General features: G+C 39.3%; 2 protein-coding genes and 9 non-coding genes across 11 annotated transcripts; 8 read left to right on the top strand and 3 right to left on the bottom strand.

The window, feature by feature from the left end:
• Positions 1-1951: 1951 nt before the first annotated feature.
• Positions 1952-2025, top strand: Trnat-ugu (transfer RNA threonine (anticodon UGU)). The gene has a single exon. It is a non-coding gene; the product is annotated as a tRNA-Thr (tRNA).
• Positions 2026-2859: 834 nt separating this feature from the next.
• On the top strand, positions 2860-4316 carry LOC149102924 (uncharacterized). Its single transcript, XM_089273575.1, has one exon. The coding sequence runs from the start codon at positions 3054-3056 to the stop codon at positions 3708-3710; it is 657 nt and encodes a 218-aa protein (XP_089129701.1). The 5' UTR covers positions 2860-3053; the 3' UTR covers positions 3711-4316.
• A 509-nt stretch (positions 4317-4825) lies between these two features.
• Trnav-cac (transfer RNA valine (anticodon CAC)) lies at positions 4826-4898 on the top strand. Its single transcript has one exon. It is a non-coding gene; the product is annotated as a tRNA-Val (tRNA).
• A 2376-nt stretch (positions 4899-7274) lies between these two features.
• Positions 7275-7346, bottom strand: Trnap-agg (transfer RNA proline (anticodon AGG)). Its single transcript has one exon. It is a non-coding gene; the product is annotated as a tRNA-Pro (tRNA).
• Positions 7347-9904: 2558 nt separating this feature from the next.
• On the top strand, positions 9905-9977 carry Trnav-aac (transfer RNA valine (anticodon AAC)). The gene has a single exon. It is a non-coding gene; the product is annotated as a tRNA-Val (tRNA).
• A 601-nt stretch (positions 9978-10578) lies between these two features.
• On the bottom strand, positions 10579-10650 carry Trnap-agg (transfer RNA proline (anticodon AGG)). Its single transcript has one exon. It is a non-coding gene; the product is annotated as a tRNA-Pro (tRNA).
• A 985-nt stretch (positions 10651-11635) lies between these two features.
• Positions 11636-11709, top strand: Trnat-cgu (transfer RNA threonine (anticodon CGU)). The gene has a single exon. It is a non-coding gene; the product is annotated as a tRNA-Thr (tRNA).
• Positions 11710-12590: 881 nt separating this feature from the next.
• Trnav-cac (transfer RNA valine (anticodon CAC)) lies at positions 12591-12663 on the top strand. Its single transcript has one exon. It is a non-coding gene; the product is annotated as a tRNA-Val (tRNA).
• Positions 12664-15535: 2872 nt separating this feature from the next.
• Trnat-ugu (transfer RNA threonine (anticodon UGU)) lies at positions 15536-15609 on the top strand. The gene has a single exon. It is a non-coding gene; the product is annotated as a tRNA-Thr (tRNA).
• A 1622-nt stretch (positions 15610-17231) lies between these two features.
• Positions 17232-17305, bottom strand: Trnap-cgg (transfer RNA proline (anticodon CGG)). Its single transcript has one exon. It is a non-coding gene; the product is annotated as a tRNA-Pro (tRNA).
• A 3088-nt stretch (positions 17306-20393) lies between these two features.
• Positions 20394-21620, top strand: LOC149102915 (somatostatin receptor type 4-like). Its single transcript, XM_089274153.1, has one exon. It carries the CDS (start codon positions 20394-20396, stop codon positions 21291-21293), a length of 900 nt encoding a protein of 299 aa, XP_089130279.1. The 3' UTR covers positions 21294-21620.
• The last annotated feature ends 5019 nt before the right edge of the window (positions 21621-26639 follow it).

Raw genomic sequence — 26639 nt, 5'->3', positions numbered from 1 at the left:
GGATTAAATGCTCTGTTTGTTTTAATCTTTCGCGCTATGAAATAAATACTAAGTGATTACGATCTGCGCATTTTCAATTAATTTCTCCTCCCTGGAGAAAGCAAAATTAATATAAAAACTGCCATCGCCGTACCAACTACCGAGCTGGATTAAAAAGTTTCCCAAGATTTCATTCTTAATCAATTTCATTTTCCGAAGAACGATTCAATCATTTTTTTAAATTGCGTTTGCTGCCATTTATAGACAACAAAATTGATTACCCCTTTGCATTAAAGGTTGATTGCTTTGATGACATCTTTCAGGAAGGCTTACTTTAATTTGTTACAAGCCATTTGCTTTGGCACAAACTTCAACGTTTAGCAGATCTTCAATCGCTACCAAGTAACGAATCTGGAAAAGAGAATGTCTTTAAACAATTCAGGGAATTCTACAACGAACGGGACAATAGTGGAGTTGGTAAAGAAAGCCTCAAATTAGCCTGCGTAGTAGTCTTTTCCGTTTCCTCTAAACGGGAGAAAGCGAGAGCCAAGGGGAAGTCGCGCGAACGCATGGGGTGAGAGCAAAAAGAGGAACGGAGGGGGGAGGGGGTGGGGAGGAAAAAAACAATAAAACACTACAGAATATTAGTCGTCTGTTTATTTCAAGTTGTCATAACCCATTGTTGTGGTAAACTGACCAATGCCGACATCTGTCAGTGCGAAGGGGATTTTTAACACCTATTCATACAAATCTCATAAAAGGTTTTTCGTGTTTTTCTCGATAAAATAAAACTGCATATAAGGATGAACATTTTTAGTTCGTTTGCGTGCGTCTTCCGATGGAATTGGCTGAAAATCGGCAGGTATGTTCTAGGATACCTCCTTCGAAAAACCGTGCCGGGCTCTGTTTCATTTCGCTTCCGTTTCAAAGTTATGGCCTCTTTTGTAGAAGCAAAAGTCCGCATTAAAAATATCAAAGTTTAGGAGGGTGTAGAAAAAAACCCAAACCACATCCGGAAAATCGCAGACACGATTTTTGAGGGTGTTGTGTGAGAAAACATTTCCGATTTAAATCGCGCCGCATTGATAATTCACGCGCGGAAGCAAACAAGTTTAAGCGAAGCAGTGTTTCTGGCTATTTCTTATAATATCACTGCGACAATAACTTTTTAGAAAATTTCAAAGATATGATTGTATTCTATAACTGTTAAGCTTTCAGAAAATGTATAGATTGATAGTTTTCTTTCAAAACGCTAGCGTAAGAGCGCGATTTCCAAACACTGTCAATCCACCTACCATGGTCAAAAAATGTGTGGAAACGTATTCTTCAGAACCCTGAGGAAAGGGAACAAATCAATAAGCTGGAACATTTTACAAGACGCTGTTAAAACAAAGCTTAATAAAATTTTGGACGAACACGAAGACTGACCGATCAAGAATGACGTAAATCTCCCGCTAAAAGGCTAAAACGTCCTTAAACATCCCAGGACAACCTGCGAGCCTCTCCATCATGCTGTCAGAATAGTAATATCTGACTAATTCGTCCCTCGATCGTCAGAAATTACATATTTCAAAAGCGCAAATAAATTTGTTGCTTTCTCGGTACAAGCTACAAGATGACAAAAGAAAAAAAAAAGAAAGAACATGCCCGTCTTGATTGACACACGTCACAAAATCATTAATATCAAGAAGCGAACGATTGCGATCAGTTGGTCAAATGTCTGAAAAAAAATGAAACCAATTTTATCCCTTATCTGATCAGAATGCAAAAAAAAGCCAAGCAATGAAACAGACATAGAAACACAATCATTACCCCCAAATAATGAAAAAAAAAAACAACAAAAAAACAAAACAAAACAAAACACACGTCTTAATTTTAACAATAATTCTATTATAAAGAGAACACAATTCTCTTTCGTGGCTACCAGATATTTCTTTCTCGAATCCATGAAGTCTCTCTCCCTCTCATGTAGGGCACCGTAGCTCAGTTGGTTAGAGCGCCTGTCTTGTAAACAGGAGGTCATGGGTTCAAATTCCATCGGTGCCTTAGAGGGGTCGAACTTTTTAATTCTCAATACTTTTTCATTACTTTTGCTCATCGAAGCTCCACATATTGTTTAACAGATAATTTTTGTAAGGTGTTGTTATCCAATAATAGTTTTATTTTTATGGTCCACGCAGGGGTCGACTGAAAAATTACATGACGGTACATTTAATGTGCTTCTATATATCATGAAATTCGCATCTTTCCTATCTAAGCCATTTTAAAACACAAAAAAGTAGACTGTACGAGAAGAAAAACCTTGTTTACTATTTCAAAGATCTCCTTTCGTTCCAGAGATATTCAAGATTTTAAAATATGCAAATTGCCAAGTGATGACGTCATAAACTCGACCAAATTTTGATCAAATTTCATGAAAAAGATATCTCAGCCAATTTGTATCAGAAATCTTTGATTCTTTGCGGCAAGATTCTACTAGATGCGCTCCACAATATAAGCTAAACAGTTATGTTACCATGGGAACATGCTAGGGTCCAGACCTCCTCGATATTGAAAGCTTTTCTGGCCACCTTTGGCGTTCCATTTTGATATTTGCCAGTGGTGCCTCATCTGCATGATCCAGCAAGCATTTAAATATGTTAGGTGGTGTTTGTGGCCTTGTTTAATGGTTTTCGAGCTGAAAATCCCTAAAATATTTGAATCAGGTTGGAGGGGAATGGAAAACAGTTAGTTGCCCTGGTTTCCGCTGCAAATTGACCAAGACAGCTCTGTTTATATATTCCATATAATATTGAGCTGTCTTTCATTTGCATATTTTACACATTTTTACTCGGGCTTTCCGAAGGAAACGCCCGAGGAATAAATTCGGCTTGGTTTTTTTTTTTTTTTTTTTTTTTGCGTTCAGTCACACATCGCCGTCGAGGTTACGGCGTATGCGTAGAATCTGTATAGTGCGCATGCGTAGTGTACGCTACTGAAGCATATGGGCGAGTAATGGCGGATGGTGTTAAGGTCTCGCTGGTGACTGCGAATATTATCCGAAGCTCTATTTCTGTGTCACAGTCATCAACAAAATGGCATACAGCCCTAGAAAATCGCCTTCAAAGAGAAAATCAGAGTCCGTGATCGGATATGTTCACGAATTATCGCCGATCAAGAAGAATAAATCCCGCACGATCGAGTACCATTCGCTGACGCTGCAAACATCGAGTACTCAACATCGTGAAGCCCTCCTGTATTCAACTCAAAAGAGTAAGTTCTTGGAAGAGAGTTTGGAAACCAGGACACCAGTGAAATTTCAGAACATTACGTACACCGCGGACGGCAAAAAAATTGTCATAAATGACATGACCTTAGTCGCCACTCCAAAGCCGAGTAAATACGACTTCCAATACGCAGACTTGGCGCAGCATGAGGGCACAACACCAGTCCCGATTATCGACGTACTTAACAAACATAATCAATGGGACACTGTTACCATCAAAGGAAAGATTACACAAATAAAAGATACCACAATCGTCGGATCAAAGAAACTGAGACTCTGCCAAGCACTGATTGCAGACAACACCACAACCATGCCATTAGATATATGGGAGAACAATATCGCAACATTCAAACTTGGATCCATCTACATTGTAGCACCAGTCCAAGTGCGTGTTTGGTCACGTACCAAAAAACTCAGCACTATAGTTAAAACAACTGTGACTGAGACCACGGACGAAACTCTTTGAGACATCTCTTTAGTATCAAGCAAGCTAGACGAAAATGAACCCGACCTTGTAACGGTAACATAAAGGAAGTTCTACGAGTCCAGAGCAGCGAAAAATTTCGGAAGTGCCTAAAATGCGACCGTAAGGTTCAAGATTGCTCTTCTCGGGTGGTCAACTGCCAAAAGTGTGGGAGCATGAGAGCAGATAAATGTAAATATGGTCTCAAGTCAAACTTAGTAATGATGAGGAACTTACCATCAAGTTCGGCGATGAATCACTAGCAAAAATCCTCAATGCCGAAATCCTAACAATGGATGAGGACTCTATCACTGAACAATTGCTGTTTATTGAAGACATGAAGATTACATTATAATGTATAAAATAGCTTATAAGCGCATGATACTGTAGAGTACGGAAGATATTTGTTGTTGAGATTTGCTACCGTTTGTCACATTAGATCCAATAGAATTTGAACAATATTCATATCGTTAAACATATCCCTTATCTTAAGACCGTATTATATAGGGTCTGGACAATAATTACAGATTGAATTAATTAAAGTCTTTGTAAGAGCCATATTCAAATTATTTAGAAAACTTGTTTTAATAAAACCATTAATGTCAATAATATGAAGATTTCCTTGCTTCCGCGCACTGCCTTCTACACCAACAATTCCGCGCTCATGCTTTTCCTTCTGGTAAGGTCTTTTTTGTCTTTTTTAAGAAAAAAATTATTTACATATCAACTATACAACGTGATAAAGAGATGCTACTGGCAATTTAATATTTGACAAACATTATCTTTACATTTTCTGACGTCACCTGATACAGGGCCAACAAATCTGGTGTCAAATAACTTTGAGATTTTCACGTTGCTTAAAGACGACTTCTGTAGCGTTCGACTTTTACATAGCAAGATGTTGGAAAAAAGCCCGAGATCACGTAGTCATGCGTCAAGTTCAAACTTAAATATCTCCGAAACTAATGTAGATATTTGCAAGCGGCAAACGGCGTTTTTAATATTTCGTGGAATTCCATGTGATTCACTCAAAAATTCAAGGAGTAAAATTTGATCATAGTGCCACGTTAACGTGGTTTAGAAATACTTCGTTTTAAGATCACTAGAGGTTCACCGCGGTTTCCGTAGTGTAGTGGCTATCACGTCCGCCTCACACGCGGAAGGTCGCCGGTTCGAGCCCGGCCGGAAACATTCTTTTTCGTTTATTTGTTTGACTTCTGCAGTTGCATTTTTATGATTGCATGTCTCGATTTCTTTATGAACTGTTTTATGGCACCTTGTATTTTAAGAGTAATGACACTCAAGTAATAGTAAGCTTGAAAAGTAAATTAATCATAATCGAGGGATGTCAAAATAATATAATAGCAGACTTTGCTGTATCATTTAAATTATTAAGCAATTATTTTTCTGTTGTAATATTATGACAATAGCTTGTACCAAATATTCTCAAAATGTCCAAATATTCTTCCAAAACTAGTAATTTGTTTTATCTAAAACTCTGTTTTTCATATAACAACCGGGGGATTAGCTCGAATGGTAGAGCGCTCGCTTTGCATGCGGGAGGTACCGGGATCGATGCCCGGATTTTCCATATAATATTATTTTGCTTCAAAGGACAAAGTTCAGATCAACACTGATTTTTTAATATTATTTGGCAAGTTATTTTCTTCAAAATTTTACAAACAGCAGTAAGTCTTTTTTTATTGTTCAAAATTAGTTAATGTGGTGTATTTAAATCTCCTTTTTTCATTTTCGGTAACACCTGACGAAAACTGGTAACCTATTTTTCAAAATAGCCTCGTAATAGCTAAGGCATCTATACAATGGGGGATTAGCTCAAATGGTAGAGCGCCCGCTTCGCATGCAGGAAGTACCGGGATCGATACCCGGATTCTCCAAGTTCACGATTTTTGCTACCCATGTTAACATTTTTTTGTTTTTGTTTTTTTTGTCTTTTCTGTTTGCAGTTCTTTTTTTCTCATTTATCTGCTCATAAAAAGCAGGTAGTGTCCCATAACTTCCTGCACAAAATTACTGTATTACTCATCATCAGTACTGACTGTTATTCGGATTCTCAATTTTGTCATTGGATATTTGTTTTTCATTGTTATAGCTTAAAACGTGCATTGAAATTTCCGTAGGAAACCGTGAATGCACAATATTCTCAATGTTAAGCAGATTTTCATTACAATAAATTTATTGAATGCGATTATTATTTTCTTAAACCTTTAAGATGAGCTGACTCACTAGTGGCGGAACCTAAGTACGGCTTCTTCGACACAAGTTGTCATGGCGTCTGTAACAGCGGGCCAAAATCCACAGTGGGAAAAAATGGCGGCTGTACATTTTACCACAATGCATTGCGTAAATGGATTATCAAAGTAGGCGTAAAATCATATCTTTGCAATATTGTCGCTGTATTACATTAATTGTGTACGCTAGGTTTAAAGCTTTATGAAGTTTTCTGCGCGTTTTTCATGAGCGTTTCTTAGGGATTTTGACGCTAAGAATTATTGGTAAATGCACCCGTCGTCATCTCGTTCCCCAAAGTGGATTTTTTTGGATAATTTTTAGATGGGTTTTCTTATCGCGACATGGACATAAACCCACAACATTATGGCTTAAATTGCATCGTGTTTAATAATTAATGATTATTTATTCAGTCATTCCAGATTCTTAGCAAATCTATCGATGCCTTCCGTTAATTTTCAATCCTTTAATTCCTGCTCTGGAAACAGGGTGACAAGAGAGTCACACGTGCAATAAAGGCTGGTTTTCGTTAGTGACGCAAGTACAAGCGCAAGCACAAGTGGAAACACAATAATTCTTATTTCACCATCAAAACGGCCTTAACGCAGGCATATGCACAAGGGAAAGCACAAGCCAAGGATATTAACTACACGTGGTTATGTTTGCCCAATGAAAACACTGGATCCAGATCACCTCACGCCTAAACAGTTTTTCAAAATGGCGGAAAGTTCAAATGATTTTCCTCGTGCTTGTGTTTGCGTTGAATTTCGTTTTTACTTGGGTCATCCCTGATGCTTGCGTTCGTACTTGCGCTTGTGCTTGTGTTGCTAGTGAAAACCGGGCCTAACCAAGCGCAGCTTTTTACTTCAGTAATAGGACAACCAACGACATCTCTATTATCATTTTTATAGTGCTTTCTTTAAAAGCAGTTTAAAAACTCCCTTTTCTGTTTTGATAAGGACTGCACCCAAACTAAAGCAAGCCAAATTTGTGTTTCTCATTTTGCTTTCTTTGCGCGGGAAATGTTTCCTTCCTGATTTAAAAAAGACATTTTCATGGCAGCAGATATTTATTAAAAAAACGTTCAAAGAAGGCTTTGTATATGGTAATGAAACAAATTAAAGGGAGAGTTTCATAGTTCAACGCAAGCCCTAGCTTTCGCGTGCGAATAAAGTATCTTTTTCGCTTACTTTCTTCGCTTTCCTTCTTTCGCTCGTTCGCTCAGTTCTTTAAATGCAATAAGCAGCGATAAAAAAAAGCCATAAAAATGGATACTGTTACGACTTGTAAAATTTTTTTGACAATATAGTAAACATGGGGCCTGTCCGGGAGTCGAACCCGGGACCTCTCGCACCCTAAGCGAGAATCATGCCACTAGACCAACAGGCCAATTTGATAAAGGCTATTTGATAAAGGCTATTTGATAAAGGTCCTAACCTACTTTTCTCTGTTGAACTAGTACGAAATAACACTAGTTACCCTCTAGTTACCATCCAGCTTCCCTGGTTTTTCGCTTTTCATGTCTTTCGAGCAAGATACAATAATGTAACAAAATCTTAAAAGTTGTTGTCACTGACTTAAAAATCTTAAAATAGTCGAACCGCATGAGATCATGGTGTCTTTTGATGTTGTATCGCTTTTCACATCTATCCCCACGGCACTGGCACTCGAGGTGACTAAGGCCAGACGAGTCCGATTCGACCATCCCCGAAAGAACCAATATGTCCGTGGACAACATCGTGAAGTTGCTCGAATTCGTGCTTGGCAACAACTACTTTGTCTTTGGTGGCGTTTTCTACAAACAAATATTCGGCTGTGCCATGGGTTTACCTGTAAGCGCCATCTTGGCAAATTTGATGATGTAACGCGTCGAAGAGAGAGCGTTAAGTACTGCACCACACCCCCCTAAGTGGTGGTACAGATATGTCGACGATAGCCATGTTTGCCTCGCCCGTGAGCATCTCACTGAATTTCACTCCCATCTCAACTCGATCAACCAGCACATCAAATTCACAGTCGAAGAAGAGAGTGATAGATCCATCGTATTCCTCGACACGAAGACAACTAGAAATACTGATGGATCAATTAAAACCAGTGTTTACAGAAAAGCAACCCATACCGACAAGTGTCTCCATTTCAACTCCCACCACCTTTTGCAACACAAACGCTCAGTGGCCAGAACCCTTCTTGACAGAGCAAAGAATATTCCGTCGACTGACGAAGACAAAAAGTCCGAAGTACAACACGTGGTGGACGTACTCAAAACCAATGGTTACACGGACCAATACTTAAAAAGCTGCCCAAGAACCAAACCACCTAAAGCATAGAATCAGCCCCAAAATAATCAGCCACAAAGCCACAGAGGCTTTGTTACTTTGCCCTATTTTCAAGGAATCATTGAAAAAAAATTGCAAGAACTTTGGGACAATTCGACGTAAATGTTGCTCATAAACCCGTCAAGACGGTTCGATCCTGAAGAAATCGAAGGACAAATTCGATCAAGACCTGTCAACTGGTGTCGTGTATAAAATCAATTGTAAAAGCTGTGAAAAACTTTACATCGGTCAAACATCCACAGCACTGAGATCCAGAACAAAAGAACACAAAAGAGCCGTCCTCACATGTGACAAGAACTCTCTTTTGGCGCAACACTCTATGAAAAACAACCACGAGTTTGATTTTAATAAAGTCAAGGTCATAGACCGCTGTCCCTTGTGGTTGCGTAGATTGTTCTTGGAAGCGTGGCATTCCATTCGCGAACCGAACTCAATTAATGACCAACCGCATATTCCAGACAGTTATAAAATGCTAAATTAATCCCTAGCGAGTTCCTCACATTTTTATAAACATCTCATTTATATTTAGACGCCGTTAACATTCATTTCATCACTGAAGAAGGTGATAGTATTTTAGCCGAAACGTCTATTTTAAGATTTTTAAGTCAGTGACAACAACTTTTAAGATTTTATTACTATGCCTGACTACAACTACAGCATTTTTATACAGTAATGTACTAGTTAAAATTTCATCCACACTATTCAATTTGATAAAAATCGTACATACTCCCTCCATGGAAGTCTCCGTGGCGCAATCGGCTAGCGCGTTCGGCTGTTAACCGAAAGGTTGGCGATTCAAGCCCACCCGAGGACGGTTCATTTTCTTTTGATAATTATTTTCTATATAGTTAGCGTCAGGATTCCATCCATCCATCCTGTTAGCGTAATTGTTAGTTGTATTGCATGTAAGAAGGTTTATTCAAACAAAAAACCCCTGCGCGGATGTGATGTAAATAAACCGTTGTTATCGTGATCGTTATCATTATTGGTTTTTTTTACAGTTGAAGCAAATTTGGCTCTAATTTTTCATAAAAGGGTACAAATTTGTCCATATTTGAATAATCCAATTAGTACTTTAATTTGTGCATTCAATATTACGTCTTTAGTCTTCAAATGTTTGTCTTATTAACGTAATTACATCACCTTTATTACCGCCGCGCGCATTAATCGCCTCCTCCCGTGACTAGAAGTTGAAGGACTTGAGCATAAGCATACTTTTTGTGATATATTAAAACGTTCTTTTATAAACAGCATACCTTGCCCCTAGACGATCGTTTAGTCCTTAATTAAAGATATCTAAGACATTTGACGGCTAATATTGGCTTGCTCATTTGACGGTTGACGGTAAAAATATTGCGGTTTTGACGGTTGACAGTTAATGTTTCGGTTATTTGACGGTTAACCCCATTGAGACCTCTGCCTAACGCTAAAACAAGGATAGCATCGTTTTTGAAAAACTTCAATTTTGAGCATCGTGAGAAGTAGGCAAATGTTCAGGTGTTTGCTGTATTTCGTAGACTTATTTTTTTTCTGTCTTCCTAATCAAAAAACTAGAAAGTACCAGTTCCAGATTAGCACACCACAGAGTATGGCAGCTTTCATTCGTAGCCGGTTTCCGTAGTGTAGTGGTTATCACGTCCGCTTAACACGCGGAAGGTCGCCGGTTCGAGCCCGGCCGGAAACATATGATTTTTTTTTCTCTGAGGCTATATCTTGCTACCCAACTCTAGCCAGCTCTTACAAAATTTTCGGTCAGCGAAAACAAAACAAACGGAAAAAAACGAAAGGTGTTGACGTAACTGAGCTCCATCAATCTTTTATCCTTTAGAAAAGATGCGATTGTCCAAACAATCCATAACCTTAACCCCTATTATTGTATAGCCTGATGTGAACATCTTTGAGGGTGTAGAGTATTTTGGCAGGTTGCTTAAACATTTCGCCGGTATCAGAAGAGCAAGGTAATTCCTATCAAACTCTTTTTAGATATAGTAGCCAATTCTCCCGCGGATAATGTTAGCACGCGCGTTGCGTTGATGTTTTCTTGGAGGATCAAAATGCACGTATTAAAGCCGCAAGCCGCTTGGGATTCTCTTGGGCTGTGACTAAAATGCGCTTTAAATTGATCAGCGGATTCACGAAAAGTCTAACAGGAAGCGAGGAAGAGAGGGAAAGAGCGAGTGAATGTCTCAACCATACCTACAATTTGGAAAATACTAGTTTGCTAAAAAATTATTGTTATGATTATTTTAATTATTATTATTTATTTATTTTTAGAAAAACAATTTGGGCCTGTCCGGGAGTCGAACCCGGGACCTCTCGCACCCTAAGCGAGAATCATGCCACTAGACCAACAGGCCAGACATACAGTAAACTGTTCAGACAAATGCTTTAATCTGCTACTCCCTTAACTCAGCTGGTGTTTTAATATATACCTGTTCTGTGTTGTGTTGTAGTTACCAGTCCAACTCCGCTGATTAACGGAGTCTTCCGCGTCATGTCAATGAAGCAATTCTGACTCAGCACTAACACGAAACATTCAATGGGAATAGTTTATTGAGTCAGCTATCTGATGCAAATGTATTCCGTCTAATAAGAAAATCTATCTCCTTGCAAATTAAAACTGTTGGTTCTAACAATTAGAACCTGTGCTACGCCAAATACGAAAAACCACTAAAAGCGTACCCTTAAGATATGGTCAAAAAATGTGTGGAAACGTATTCCTCAGAACCCCGAGGAAAGGGTACAAATCGATAAGCTAGAACATTTTACAAGACGCTGTTAAAACAAAGCTTAATAACATTTTGGACGAACACGAAGACTGACCGATCAAGAATGACGTAAGTCTCCCGCCAAAAGGCAAGAAAGTCCTTAAACATCCCAGGACAACCCGCGAGCCTCTCCATCATGCTCTCAGAATAGTAATCTCTGACTAATTCGTCCCTCGATCGTCAGAAATTACAAATTTCGAAAACGCAATTAAATTTGTTGTTTTCTCGGTACAAGCTACAAGATGAAAAAAGAAAAAAAAAAGAACATGCCCGTGTTGAATGACAGACGTCACAAAACTATGAATATCAACAAGCGAACGATTGCGATCAGTTGGTCAAATGTCTGAAAAAATGAAACCAATTTTATCCCTTATCTGATCAGAATGAAAAAAAAAAAAGCCAAGCAGTGAAACAGACATAGAAACACAACCATTACCCCCACATAATGAAAAAAAAAAATGCACAAACTTCTTAATTTTAACAATAATTCTATTATGAAGAGAACACAATTCTCTTTCCTGGCTACCAGATGTTTCTTTCTCGAATCCATGAAGTCTCTCTCCCTCTAATGTAGGGCGCCGTAGCTCAGTTGGTTAGAGCGCCTGTCTCGTAAACAGGAGGTCATGGGTTCAAATCCCATCGGTGCTTTAGAAGGTCAAACTTTTTAATTCTCAATACTTTTTCATTACTTTTGCTCATCGAAGCTTCACATATTGTTTAACCGATAATTTTTGTAAGGTTGTGGTATCCAATAATAGTTTTATTTTTAAGGTCCACGCAGGGGTCGACTGAAAAAATTACATGACGGTTCATTTAAAGTGCTACTATATATCATGAAATTCGCATCTTTCCTATCTAAGCCATTTTAAAGCACAAAAAGTAGACTGTAAGAGAAGAAAAACGCTGTTTACTATTTCAAAGATCTCCTTTCGTTCCTGAGATATTCAAGATTTTAAAATGTGCAAATATGCGGTAAGATTCTATTAGATGTGCTCCACAATATGAACTAAACAGTTCTGTTACCATGGGAACATGCTGGGGTCCAGACCTCCTCGATATTAAAAGCTTTTGTGGCCACCTTTGGCGTTCATTTTGATATTTGCCAGTGGTGCCTCATCTGCATGATCCTGCAAGCATATAAATATGTAAGGTGGTGTTTGTGGCCTTGTTTAATGTTTTTCCAGCTTAAAATCACTAAAATATTTGAGTTAGATTGGAGGGGAATGGAAAACAGTTAGTTGCCCTGGGAACAATGGTTCAATAGTTTCCGCTGCAAATTGACCAAGATAGCTCTATTTATATATTCGATATAATATTTAGCTGTCTTTCATTTGCATATTTTACACATTTTTCAAACTTAAAAATCTCCGGAACTAATGCAGATATTTGCAAGCGGCAAACGGCGTTTTTAATATTTCGTGGATTTCCATGTGATTCACCCAGAAATTCAAGGAGTAAAATTTGATCATAGTACCACGTTAACGTGGTTTAGAAATGCTTCGTTTTAAGATTACTAGTGGTTCACCGAGGTTTCCGTAGTGTAGTGGGTATCACTTCCGCCTCACACGCGGAAGGTCGCCGGTTCGAGCCCGGCCGGAAACATTCTTTTTCGTTTCTTTATTTGATTTCTGCAGTTTTTTTTTTTTATAATTCTACGTCTCGATTTCTTTATGGACTGTTTTATGGCAATGAAAATATACTCAAGTAATAGTAATTTTGTCAAGTAAATTAACCGCAATTGAGAGATGTCAAAATAAAATAGATTTTTCTGCGCCATTTCAATTATTTAGTGGTTATTTTTCTACTGTAATCTCATGACAATAGTAATATAATGACAAACATTCTTCCAAAACTAGTAATTTGTTTTATCTAAGACTGTTTTCATGTAACAATCGGGAGATTAGCCCGAATGGTAGAGCGCGCGCTTTGCATGCGGGAGGTACCGGGATCGATAGCCGGATTCTCCAAATAATGTTATTTCACTCTAAAAGACAAAATTCAGATGAAGAGTGATTTTTTAATATTATTTGGCAAATTATTTTCTTCCAAATTTTGCAAATAGTAAGTCTTTTTAATTGTTGCGTTCGACGAAGTGGAATGCAAAGCTAATTTTGACCTGTGGCTTTTCAGAGTTGGTGTTCCTGTGCACGGTTATAGGCCGAAAAAAACACATTCCTGTAAGGACACCAAAATGGCCACCCCGCTTGATTTTTGCAGGGCCATGTCACGGCCAGTAGATGGGTACCGTTTGATGCTAAGACATGTGATAAGACATGTGGCGAACATGTGAGTATGTGAGCAGGCCATGTGAGCTCGTCTTTCCGATGGATCTTTCTTTGACTTCTTTCCATTCAGTCGCCGTGCGCTTCGCTATTATGTGCTCTCAGCGTTAGATTTTGGCGAATTTAAACGCTTCGACGGTTGCATTTATCGAAATCTGAGGGAATTGTCCTTGTTTATTAACACTGACCACTTGGCTATGGGATGATGACCGTTGGAACAGCTACATTTTGATTGCATTTGTTGATTAGTTCCAGTCGCGACAGATAGCTCAGTCTTTATCCGGTCGAAATTTTATTGTTTGGAATCGGTGGAAAAGTACTCTGAAGACAAGACCCATAAGACTACTTTATTCATCAGGGGAAATACTCGAATTAGTCGCACGGAGTTTGTTTAGGATAAACGACCACGCGAAACGAGCACACGATTGCAAATGCTAGCTTAGAATAATGTATGTAATTTAAATATTCTATGTAACGTGATAGTCTACAGAAACTGGCAGCGTCACGCAACGTATCAACAAATCGTGACCTCTTCACTAGTATGGACTTTGACACTATGCATATCGGACTGTAAAACCTCGATTGCTGCTGAAAAAGTTGAAATTCAGCCAGTGAAATCATTTATTTACGGTATATATATCTAATCGAATTCGCAAAAACATGCCCGCTTTAACTCAAACACAGTCCCAGCCGTCAGATGTCCTCTGACCACCCCCTGGCTGCGAGATTGGCCAATCACGCATGCACGTGGCATGGGCCACTCCAGCAGGGTGCCATGTCAACACTGAAGCCTCAAGCAAGGTCAAACAACTGAGTGAAATACCCAGAAACACAGTTAACATCAATCTTATTTAACACTGAAAACTCAAATTCTAGCTAGTTTGGAGTGGCAGTAAAAGACACCCTCCCCTGCCCCCTGCTTTTGACAGCTGGCCCCCAGCAAGCCACCAGCAGATAGGCCAGTCATTGGGCCATGTGACCAGCCTAGTCTTGACGGAGCACCCCCGCCCCCTGTGTTTAGGGTTGCTGGCTTAGCCTGGATTCGGGCTTCGCCCGAATTCAGGCGAAAACCTAGCGGGCTTAGATATATTCAAGTGAGAGCGGCGAACGCATTCTCATAATCTCTGATTACTACTAGTTTTAAATTAGTTAATGTGGTGTATTTCAATCTCTTTTTTCATTTTTGGTAAAACTTGACGAAAACTGGTAACCTGGTTTTCAAAATAGCCTTGTAATAGCTGAGACATCTGTACAATGGGGGATTAGCTCAAATGGTAGAGCGCCCGCTTAGCATGCGGGAAATACCGGGATCGATACCCGGATTCTCCAAAATCAAGATATTTGCTACCCATGTTAACATTTTTTTGGTCTTTTCTTTTCTGTTTGCAGTTCTTTTTTCCTCATTTATCTGCTCTTAAAACGCAGGTAGTGTGCCATGACTTCCTGCACAAAATCACTGTATTACTCATCATCAGTATTCACTGTTTTAGGATTCTCCACTGTCATTCGGATTCTCCAATTTTTTATTATCGATTTGTCGTTGGATATTTGTTTATTATTGTTATATTTTAAAACGTACATTAAAATTTTCTGTAGGAAACCGTGAACCCACCATACTCTCAATGTTGAGCAGATTTTCATTGAAAATATATTTATTGAATGCGATCATTATTTTGTTAAATATTTAAGAAGAGCTGGCTCACTGGTGGCGGAACCCAAGTGAGGCTTCTTCGGCACAAAGTGTCATGGCGTCAGTAACAGCGCACCAAAATCCACAGTGGAAAAAAAAGTGGCTTTACATTTTACGACAATGGATGGCGTACCTGGATTATCAAAGTATTGCAACCTTTGTCGCTGAATTACATTAATTCTGTACGCTAGGTTTAAAGCTTTAGGAAGTTTTCTGCGCGTTTTTGATGAGCGTCTCTTAGGGATTTTGACGCTAAGAATTATTGGTAAATGCAGCAGTCGCCATCTTCTTTCCTACAGTGGATTTATTTGGATAATTTTTAGATGGGTTTTCTTATCGCGACATCAGCATGAACCCACAAGCTTATAGCTTAAATTTCATCGTGTTTAGTAAGTAATTATTATTATTATTATTATTATTATTATTATAATTATTATTGTTATTGTTATTGTTATTATTACTTTTAAAAGAAACATACTAAAACACATTATATCTAATGTAGGGCGTCGTAGCTCAGTTGGTTAGAACGGCTGTCTTGTAAACAGGAGGTCATGGGATCAAATCCCATCGGCGCCTTTGAGATGTCGCACTTTTTAATTCTCATTACGTTTGCTCATCGAAGCTTCACATTTTGTATTGCTGGTTTTCAGTGTCACGCAATTCAAAATAGATCAAAATAAAAAAACAAAACCGGTCAATAGATAAAGTCCAGAATCTGGGAAATAAAAGAAGGTAAATATGCAAAGACTCTCGCCAAAATTCTGGTCACAGCAATTTTTCTTATGCGAGATATGCGAAGAAATTTTTTACCCAAATTTACAGAGATTTGTATGGAGACGCCATGCTGGTGCCCATCCATATGGGCACCAACATGGCGGCCGGAAACCACCAGAAACATCTGTCACTGAGTTTTGATACAAAAGCGTGAGTTTGTCCCTCGAGAAACTCTAAAACATTAAAATAATACTTTTTCTCAGACATGAACTATTCAGATAGCCAAGTTCCCCGAAATAAGTCACTTTTTTAACCATTATGACAGCTCTCTAGGCCGTCACGTAAATGCCGCGTCACGCAAAAGCTTAGAAATTCAAGCGTAGTGTATCACAAAACCAAGAACCCATTCGGAGCGAAAATTTGTATGAATATTAGTTTTCAGCTGCTCTTATACATCATTAAAGTAAAATCTCAGGAAGATCAATAGTTTCGTTGTTTGAATTTTAGTGACGTCATGTGAAAACCAGCTATAGATGGGAATTTTTGTATGGTTGTGTTATCCATTGGATTTACTTTTAAGTTCCAGGCATGAGTCGACTGAAACATTATTTGACGGTACATTTAAAGCGGCGCGGTGGCCTCATGGTTAGTGCGCTCGTCTCCGGATCGAGCGCTCCGGGTTCGAGCCCTGGCCGGGGACATTGTGTTGTGTTCTTGGGCAAGACACTTTACTCTCATAGTGCCTCTCTCCACCCAGGTGTATAAATAGGTACTGGCAAACTTAATGCTGGGGGTAACCCTGCGATGGACTAGCATCCCATCCAGGGGGGAGTAGAAATACTCGTAGTCGCCTCATGCTACAGAAACCGCTACTTGGCTTGCATGCAGACTTTACCTTTTTACCTTAGTAAGTAATGACTATTCATTCATTCATTCCAGATTCTTAGCAAAGCTGTCGTTGCCTTAATTAATTAATTTCTGCTCTGGAAACAGGGTGTGAGGAGAGTAACACGTGCTGTCATCATGCGCAGCTTTTTGCTTCACTAATAGGACAACCAAGAACAACTCTATCAGCATGTTTATGCTACTTTTTTTTAAAAGCAGTTTAAAAACTCCCTTTTCTGTTTTGATAAGGACTGCACGCAAACAATAGCAAGCCAAATTTGTGTTTCTCTTTTTGCTTTCTTTGCGAGGGAAATGTTTCTTTGCTCATTTAAAAAAGACATTTCCAGGGCAGCAGATATTTATTAAAACATGTTCAAAGAAGGCTCTGTATATGGTAAACAAATCAAAGGGAGAGTTTCACAGTTCAACGCAAGCCCTAGCTTTTGCGTAAGATTGAAGTATCTTTTTCGCTTACTTTCTTCGCTTTTCCTCTTTCGCTCGTTCGTTCAGTTCTTTACATGCAATAAGCCAGTGATAAAAAATGCCAAAGAAATCGATGCTGTTACGACTTGAAAAATATTTTGACAAAATAGTAAACATGGAGCCTATCCGGGAGTCGAACCCGGGACCTCTCGCACCCGAAGCGAGAATCATACCACTAGACCAACAGGCCAGACTACTACAAACTACGATAAATTTGGTTTCAAACACGTTAATTTACTAGTACGTTACTACCTTCAAGTAGGGTAACATCAAGAAAGTTAAAGTGTGAGAATTTCTGGATCAACTTATGAATTTTGTCCTTATATTTTGTTGCTTCTTCTTTCTTTCTTTTTTAATCAAAGCAACGTGCAAATAAAAAAAAAAACAAAAAAAAAACAAGGGAGGCACTGCATAGGCCGGAATTATTGGGATTTTTACGCTACCGTACGAAACATGTTTCATGTATTATATAGCATATAAGTTTCTGAATTTGTAATTTCTAACCGATCAAATTCAACAGTACCACTATTTAACCGTAGAATCTTCTGTTCTAAGCGCAAAATAGGTCGGTGAGTTTACTTCTGTTCAAAAACAGAAATCAGAAACAAATCAGTAGATAGTGTTATCTCAGCTGGCTTACTTAAGCAAGAAGATGGTCCGTGTGAGGGTCGAACTCACGACCTTGGCGTCATCAGCACCAAGCTCTTTATTCTCGTTGCTGTCTTAATTAGTATAAGCTGTAATACGAAAGCTTGGGTACAGTGAGATTGAGAAACCGCTTAAGAATTTGGCATCATGAGCTTCTGGGGAATTAGCTCAAACGGTAGAGCGTCCGCTTAGCATGCGGGAGGTACCGGGATTGATACCCGGATTCTCCAGGTTGTTTTGTCCTTCAAAATCATTATTTTCCCAGATTGAACAACTCTTCCTTATGTAACAAGAAGATCTGTTAGATCTTATAACCGCGCTTTTAAAATTTAACTGTTTGCTTAGCACTACCGTCGGAACGCATTGCACATTCCAAAGCAGTCATTGATGATTCTTTTCTTACTGTAGACGTCACATCACTTGATCAACACAAACTGTATTATTGCACCATCAGTGGTAGCCATTGAGAAATCTCCGATGACCTAATGGTCTTAATCTTTGTAGAACTTTCTTCGGGATATGTATGGGCATGAGCGATATGAATGACACGATAATAACACTATTAACAACAGCTTTCTTTCTTAAAAGTCATGATCAAATTTAATTGGTGTTTTCCACGAGTAAAGGGCTAGCAAAGTAGTCACACAAGTCATATAATTTAATAATAAAACTCTATCCCGACCGATGTATCGATTTTGGTCACTCCAGTGACCACAGATTGAAAACGTGACAGAAAATTGGCGTTACTTTCGATTCTCCCAAATTTGGACAGTGGGATGATCTCATCATTAGCCAATTATAGGCCATCTTTCAGCTCTTTTCCTCATATGCCCCCCCTCGGGAGAATTTTGTCAAGTTAGCTAATTTAGTATGCAAGCCACCGTAATGGCGGTCACTGTCGACGAAATGTTTATTTGCTCAAAATTGGGGCAAAATCTTTCGGAGATGGAAATCAGGACATTTGTAAGGATACAGAAAGTAATTTGGGGCCGGTTGCTGGCTTCTAAGGCTGAATTTATCCAGAAGTAAGCTGTATTTTCGTTTTCGTGCCGAAAGCCATGCGATGAAATGCTATCGGCTTGTTCTGCCGTCTTGTTCTGTTTTTCTCTTGGTCTTTCTTTTAGCCCGCCGAGGCCAGTCTTTCGTCTAAATCAGTTGAAAAAAGTTCGAAAAAGATGTTCCCATTCAAGTTTAAGCTCTCAGGCGATAATTCTGGAGATTTTTGGCCGAAACGTTCGGCTTTGTTATGTTCGTGTTTTTCGGTTGCTATGGGCGACCGTTGCTTCCTTTGTTAGGTCAAGTCTGGGGAGTGAGGTCACAAAAAAGTCTAATTAATTCTGGTTTTGTTCGATTTCACTGGAATTTTAACACGATAAAGCTGGATTGTTAACGAATAGATTTACCGCCTGCCGATGTGTGGTAGCTATTAACGCTGAAGTGTTATATCGCTTCGAAGTCAGGGTTTTGAAGAGATTTTTCTGTAACGTGTGGGTTCGGCGTGATTTTGTAATCGGAGGTTTTTGTTGACCCCGAAGGAAAAAATATCCGGAAAAGGTCATTTCATCGACGATTCAAAGGAATATAAATATGTGTATGTTCCGAGCTAAATTTCTGCTGAAAAAAAAAAAAAAAATTGACGAACGCTGGGTTTTTAATCTTTTCCCGCGAAAGTCAGTATCGGAGATGAGATTTATTAATGATTCAACAGCTTTTGGCGAGTAAACATCACAGGTTGCGTGACTCAAAATTTGGCCGAGTGGAAGCTTGGGTCTGGTCGCAGACAAATCTGCGAAAAAAAAAAAAAAACCACGGGTAAACCATGAACCGCGCTCGGCCCATGGCCGCGCGGTTAAATACGGGTGTATGTTTGCAATTAAAAAGTATCACCTTTGGCAGAACCTCAGTCGGACCTGTGTGGTGTTTGGCTTTTGCTTACATAGCAAAAAATTAAAATGGTGATTCTAGCGGAACACAACATCAGTGAATTAAAGCATCTGCATGAATTAAATAATAAAATAGCTTTACTTTCTGTCCATCATCATTAAATAGGAACTGAACCTAAAAGACCTAAAACTCGGTATAAATTTGTTAAGAACAGCATATAATAGTAGGCTGAACCTTAGGCTATTTTAGAATCAATGGCAATCTATAACATCAGTCAGTAATTACATTTACCTTTCATGTATGAAGCAGCAGATGGCAGTCTGAACACAACACTGATTCTCGCACGTGGATTAAATGCTCTGTTTGTTTTAATCTTTCGTGCTATGAAATAAATACTAAGTGATTACGATCGGCGCATTTTCAATTAATTTCCTCTCCCACGAGAAAGGAAAATTAATATAAAAACTGCCATCGCTGTACCAACTACCGAGCTGGATTAAAAAGTTTCACAAGATTTCATTGTTAATCAATTTCATTCTCCGAAGAACGATTCAATTTTTTAAAATTGCGTTTGCTGTCATTTTTAGACAAAAAAATTGATTACTCCTTTGCATTAAAGGTTGATTGCTTTTATGATACCTTTCAGGAAGGCTTACTTTAATTTATTACAAGCCATTTGCTTTGGCACAAACTTCAACGTTCAACAGATCTTCAATCGCTACCAAGTAACGAATCTGAGAAAGAGAATGTCTTTAAACATTTCAGGGAATTCTACAACGAACGGGACAATAGTGGAGTTGGTAAAGAAAGCCTCAAATGGAAAACTTTATCTTACGATCGACAAGTTATTGGTTTGTTTGTCAGCGTCAGTAATTATCGGAGTTGGAATCGCTGAAAATATTTCAGTCCTGTTAACAATCAAGAGAACCCAGTCGCTTCAAACCGCTCAGAATTATTTATTGGCAAATCTAGCGGCTGCCGATGTTACAAGTCTCCTGTTTTGTGGTTTTCGCCTCATCCCAATGATTAGGGTCCTTCCAGATGGAGCTGTTGGAACTGTTATCTGTATGTTCTTTGTCGGCTTCAACGTTCCTCTGACTGCTACGGTTGTCTCGGTATTCACGCTTACAATCCTAGCAATAGAACGTTATAACACAGTAGTAAGACCATTACGGATGTTGCAGCTTACGAGAGAAACGGTTCGATACGCGATTATTGGCACATGGATGGCCTCCGTTGCCTTAAACACTTCATTGTTTGTGTACAAAGAATACGGTCAGAACGCAGAGTTAACTCACATTATCTTCTACATAATTTTTGTTTTCGTTCTTCCTTTTCTCATTATCAGCTTTTGCTACAGTAAACTTGTGAAATCGCTCAATCACAGAAGTGCGGTTACACCTGACAGTAATATCCCAGAAAAAGAACTCATGCGACAACGAAAAGAACTCTTGAAGATGTCGCTGACAGTTACTTTTGTTTTCGGGGCGTGTGTTTTACCTACCAGTGTTGTTACTGCCCTTCGCTATTTTCGGCTGGTAAGCCAAACCGTGCGGGCTTTTGGGCTATTGCTGCTTTCTATAAGTTCTGTGGTAAATCCATTCATTTATGCATTTCACAGCTCAAATTATCGACGGGCTTTTTAAAACATTACTCAAATGTAAATAGACGACCTGGATTACATTGGTCCCGTTAGTTCAGCGACATTTCTTTGGTCGACTTGTCTCGTTTGATGAGTTTACATTTCTTTCCTCTTTCGTTGCTGTATGAGTAGTTCGCTCGACGTTGGGGGGCTGGGGGTGGGGGCGGATAACTACGATGGACTAGCATCCCATCCATGGGACAGAAAAATACTGTCAGTTGTTTAATACAACGGAGACTGGGATAAGCTCTGCCGCAGGCGCTCTACCATTTGAGCTAATTCCCCAAAGCGTAAGCATATACAAGTTGCTATAACTATTGCAAAACCAATGTTTGAGGCATGACCTGGTAATTAGTTTTAAGCTTTTTTCTAAACAATTTAGTTAGGATTTCATTTTAGAAAAACATAATTTAATAAAATATGTTGCTTTTCAATCTAGTTCCTTGTTATTTAGAACATGAGCTACTGATATTGACGAGACATTATTGGAAAGCATATGAGAAACAACTGCCAATAAATAATTTCGGCATAACTATATTTCAACAGAAATGTCCTCATCATTTGAGAAAGCACGTTAACAATATATACATACATCTTAAAGAATAAAACCAAATCAGTTTGAACAAAGCCAATGAGCGGGTGCTGTTCCTCATTAGGCCAAACTTTTGATAACGTTCTTGTACAAAGGCGGTAATACTTTAAAAAAACGGCACCGAGGTTAATTTGTCTGGTCCATTAGCTCAGTCGGTAGAGCTTGGTGCTGATAACGCCAAGGTCGTGAGTTCGACGTTCACACGGACAAACTTGTCCTTTTAAGTAAACCAGCTGGAAAATACCATTTTAAGATTTCTAGCTGACTGTACTCTGATTTCTCTTTTCCTTTATTTTTTTTTCATTAGTTAATTCCCCCTGATCAGTTCAAAACAAGACGACTAGATCAAAATTACTTTAGTTTAATATTGTCCTAGAGGTCGTTGGAAATGTTTCCCGGCCTACAGAAGGACTTGGTTAAGTCATATTTTAATCTAGAAGGGCTTCGTAGTAGTCACTTAGAATTGTCTGCGCAAAAATAAAAGTGATTCTTTCAAGAAGAAAGGTATTCCGTTGCTTCATATGGCCGTTGTGGCGTCACAAAAACCATCGTAAAATTGTGTGTTTGTTTATGATGTTGTTTTCATTGACAAAAGAGTATTAAAAAAGGCCTGTCCGGGAACGGAACCCGGGACCTCTAGCACTAAAGCGAGAATCATACCACTAGACCAACAGGCCACACGTGGTTGGACATCATTTGACAAAGGTCTTAATCTACCTTTTTCCGTTGAACTGGTACTGTAACACCTGTTATGTGTTGTCTCATTGGCCAAGATATTTACTATCCAAATCTTCCGGGTTTTCACTGTTCGTGTCTTTCTAGCATGATACAATGTAGCAGAAATCTTACACAAGTTAAAATTTCATCCACAAAAGTTAATTTGATGAAAATTGTACAAAATCCTTCGAAGGAAGTCTCCGTGGCGCAATCGGTTAGCGCGTTCGGCTGTTAACCGAAAGATTGGTGGTTCAAGCCCACCCAGGGACGGCTCTTTTTGTTTTGGTAAGTATTTTCTATATAGTTTATTCCATTCATCCATCCTGTTTGCATAATTTGTAATTGTAGTACTCGTAAGTAGATCTTCTCAAGTAAATAGGCACTGTGCGGATGTGATGCGAATAAACCGTTATTATCGTGATTTCTGATCTCATCAGATAGGAGGCCGACAGTGGAAATGCGACAGGAGCAGTTTTTATTGACTTATCAAAGGCATTCGATACCATCAGTCATTCCGTTTTATTGAGTAAACTGTCCCGTTATGGAGTATATAATATGGAACTGTCATGGTCTACTGATTATTTATTCCATCGCAAGCAGATCGTTCAATTTCATGGTGTGCTTTCTGAACCAAATCCAATTAACACTGGAGTTCCTCAAGGAAGTATTCTTCGGCCCCTCCTTTTCCTCATCCTCTTTAATGATGTGCACAGTCCCCTTAGTGTAGCGGCTAACAGCTTCAATTGTTCACTTGGTGATACAAGCATGAAATTTGGCAGGAACATTCTAAATTGTCTATTCTTTCATTCTAGTCGATTAGCCACTTGAAATTCGCATTAACAAGAGTTTTTTTCAAAATGGCTAAAAATGGGTGTGATGTGATAAAATGGCGGCCATTTTAAGTAATATCCTTACTTCCAACTCATCTTGAAGCAACATTTGACCAGTTTATTACTCCCTGATTACAACGTTTTACTGCTAGCATCCTTTAGATACAATTGACTATTCCATACATCTTTCAGTTTCTGAAAATGGCCAAACAATTCTAAAGAATTCTTTCTTTAACAGGCGCTCATGATCTCAAGTACTGTTATATACAGGTTACATTATGTGCCTATCCGTTATCCAGTACGGTATTTCAATACGCCCAAACAATTCTTTTTTAAACAACCTCTGATCACGTATAAGCTTTCAAATACACAAGTCACATTACATGCCTACTTCAACCGAATTCTGATATTCAGGACAGCAATTCATTACGCCCAGCGGTTTCTAGCTGGCTAATTCAAAAACAGCTTTTCAAACAAGCTTTTGATTTCGTAACAGTGCCAAGTAGTGCTGCTATACAATTCACATTGTATGCTCACTATAGTCGATGACCAGGTGGAGCTACTTTTCACACGAACAGCTACACAAAGCTGTACAGTTCAGCCCAAAACAAAGACATTTGCACCTCCCACAATAGTCCTTCCTGCGGCCACATCTGATCAGTTCTCGACAACTTGCAGCAACTGATGGAATGTCAGTCCAAAGTATCTGCCACGTGTCACCTCGCCTACTCCATCCCCAATCAGCTGGACTTTTTGTGACAGGTCGAGGGAGAGTGGCTTAACCCTAGATAATTGTTCCCTGGTAGGCAGCATGCTTTGAATGTAGCTTGAGGGCAAACTGAGGTGGTATTGCATCATACGGCCTCTGTTTGTGAGCGAAGAAATTCAGTCTTGCATCGTTCACACTTATATCTGCACTGGACCTCTCATACATGACCACAACAAACTGCTCTAGACTCTGCAGATCAGCGTCGTCAAGAGCTGTCACACACTGACTGAGTTTGGTAATGGTGGTCGAGACCCCTTTACACTCATTCCATGTTTGCCATGCAGACTTCTCTCCTTTGCCATGGAAAGCAGACACACCGTCACATCACGTAAATGCGTAAAAGAATGGGAGTTCACTGGCTTTCTCTGGACCGATTGTGGTTACCAGTTCGTGCACTGGAATCAATCAAAAATTTCCTCCTTGACCAAATGCAATCCACCTTTTTTCCAGGTTCGTTTAAGGATTTCATGACAGATATGGCAATAACTATCACATCCGTGTCGTTGGCCTTAATCATTAAAGCCTTACTTCCGTCCATTGCCGCATGTCATGCGTGCACAAAAATACGTGGGTCTGACTCTTTGTGCATACATGGTGCTAAATCTTCTAACGCAATTACGCGATTGCAACAGACGTATTCCAAGCATGAAAATGGAAAAGTTCAGTCTTGTTGTTGTTATCTCTCAGAAAGCTTTTCCAATTTCGGGGAGTCTTGTTGGTCGCTGTAACCCTTCTTCGTATCCCTTTGCCCCTTTTGGATTGTGCCTCTACTTTCAGGCTGGACTCCTTATACACATCAAACACATTGTCAACTCTTTGGTACTTGGTAGAATATGATCTACCTCTTGGAAGGATGTCCTCATTGGCGTAGTCATCAAATGTCTTTGACGTACGTGGGGGTTGGGAGTTGACAAGAGCTCAGTGATCCATCTATGATGATTTGCATCTGCCTCTGGTTCTGTGTTTGGCATCAAAGCCTTAGACTCAAGTATCTCAACCAGTTGGGATTTCTGGCATGTGTGAAATTTCCCACCGTCACTGGGGGAAGCTGGAGCTGACTGGTGTTCGTGCTGGAAGAAATCATGCTAATCATACTGTCTGCTTTGACATGAAATGGAGAGTTGGGAAAATAGGTGACAGTCCTCTTTCAGTGTCCTCTCCTTGGAACTGACGGCACTAGAAATTTCCTCTTGCCTGAAGAAGGTGATCTTGTTCTTTCTATTTGATAGAACAAGGTGTACTCTTCTTTATTCAGTCCTTCATTGAAGGATTGGAACTGATCTTTGCCCCTGCTATGGTGCGTAGCAACAAGTCTTAAATTAGCTGGATCGGCAATGTCCTTAGCTTTTTGTCTAATACGAGAAGGTCTGCAGACTCTTCTTGAAAAGGATTGCCCATTTCCACTTTCTCAAAGACTGCTATTTGAGCACTTCCGCCTCGTTCGTGATGCTTGCTACTGATTGTTGCATCTTAAGTTCCCGCAACCTCTTCATATCGAGTGACTAGGCGGCTGACCTCTGGTCCAGCTATCATCCACCTCCAGAGTGCTGTAGGGTCCTCTGTCAAGCCTATCGCTCCTCCATCATCCTTGATGACTGCATTGTTTTGTTCGTGGGCTTGGTCGATTGCAATTGACGAGAATTCTTTGCGAGATTTGTGCTACGTCTGGATGTTGTTGATCGATGGTCATCATATATCTCTGCGGTGAATTTAAAGCCACCACGCATAATTCACACTGTTGTTTTCAAAGAAATAGGGCAAAAGTTCTGCCAGCGCCTCACGATATAGGCAAAAGTTGGCTTCTCTTAATGAACGAACCAGTGTTGGAATGGTTAGCTCTAGAGCTAAAACAAAATGCGAACTGTGGACTTTCGAGTCTTCGTTTCTTACACCACTCTTCGAAATCAAGAACCCCTTGTGAACTTTAAGATGTATCTCTGCTATAGCTATTATATGCAGCTTTCCTCTGCTTGTATAGACAACATGCTGTGATATGATATGCTTGACGAGATCTGGTAACACCTGAAGCTGACAGATAAGATTCTGCAGTACCAGATGAGGCAACTCCTGCCTCAACAAAAGCACTTGTCCAACCACTGTCCTGAAGTAAAGACCCTATCAATTTCAGAGCAGCCATTTCTATGTGAAGACCTATCCTTGAGATGAATCGTCTGAGAGGTTTAAAGTGCAAAATTTGTTAAAAGATATGTCAACATTTCCACCCAAACACAAGTAATATGTGAGGGTTAAAACTAAAATCTATTATCGTAAAAACCTAGGTACAAAATTCTAAAATACTTACAGACATGCTCCACTTGCCATGATGATGTCTGCCTCTTCTGCGACTCTTGATAGCCTGCGGACATTTTTGCTAGCAGCCAACGTTTACTACTCAGCTATAGTATTTTTTTAGTTTCTTTGCTCGGCAATGGACTTTTGTAC

Source organism: Orbicella faveolata, unplaced genomic scaffold, assembly GCF_042242905.1.
Source record: "Orbicella faveolata isolate gen_17 unplaced genomic scaffold, um_ofav_v1 contig_35, whole genome shotgun sequence".
NCBI lineage: Eukaryota > Metazoa > Cnidaria > Anthozoa > Scleractinia > Merulinidae > Orbicella > Orbicella faveolata.
Note: the sequence above shows the minus strand (reverse complement) of the source record. Positions and strands in the feature narration are given on the sequence as shown.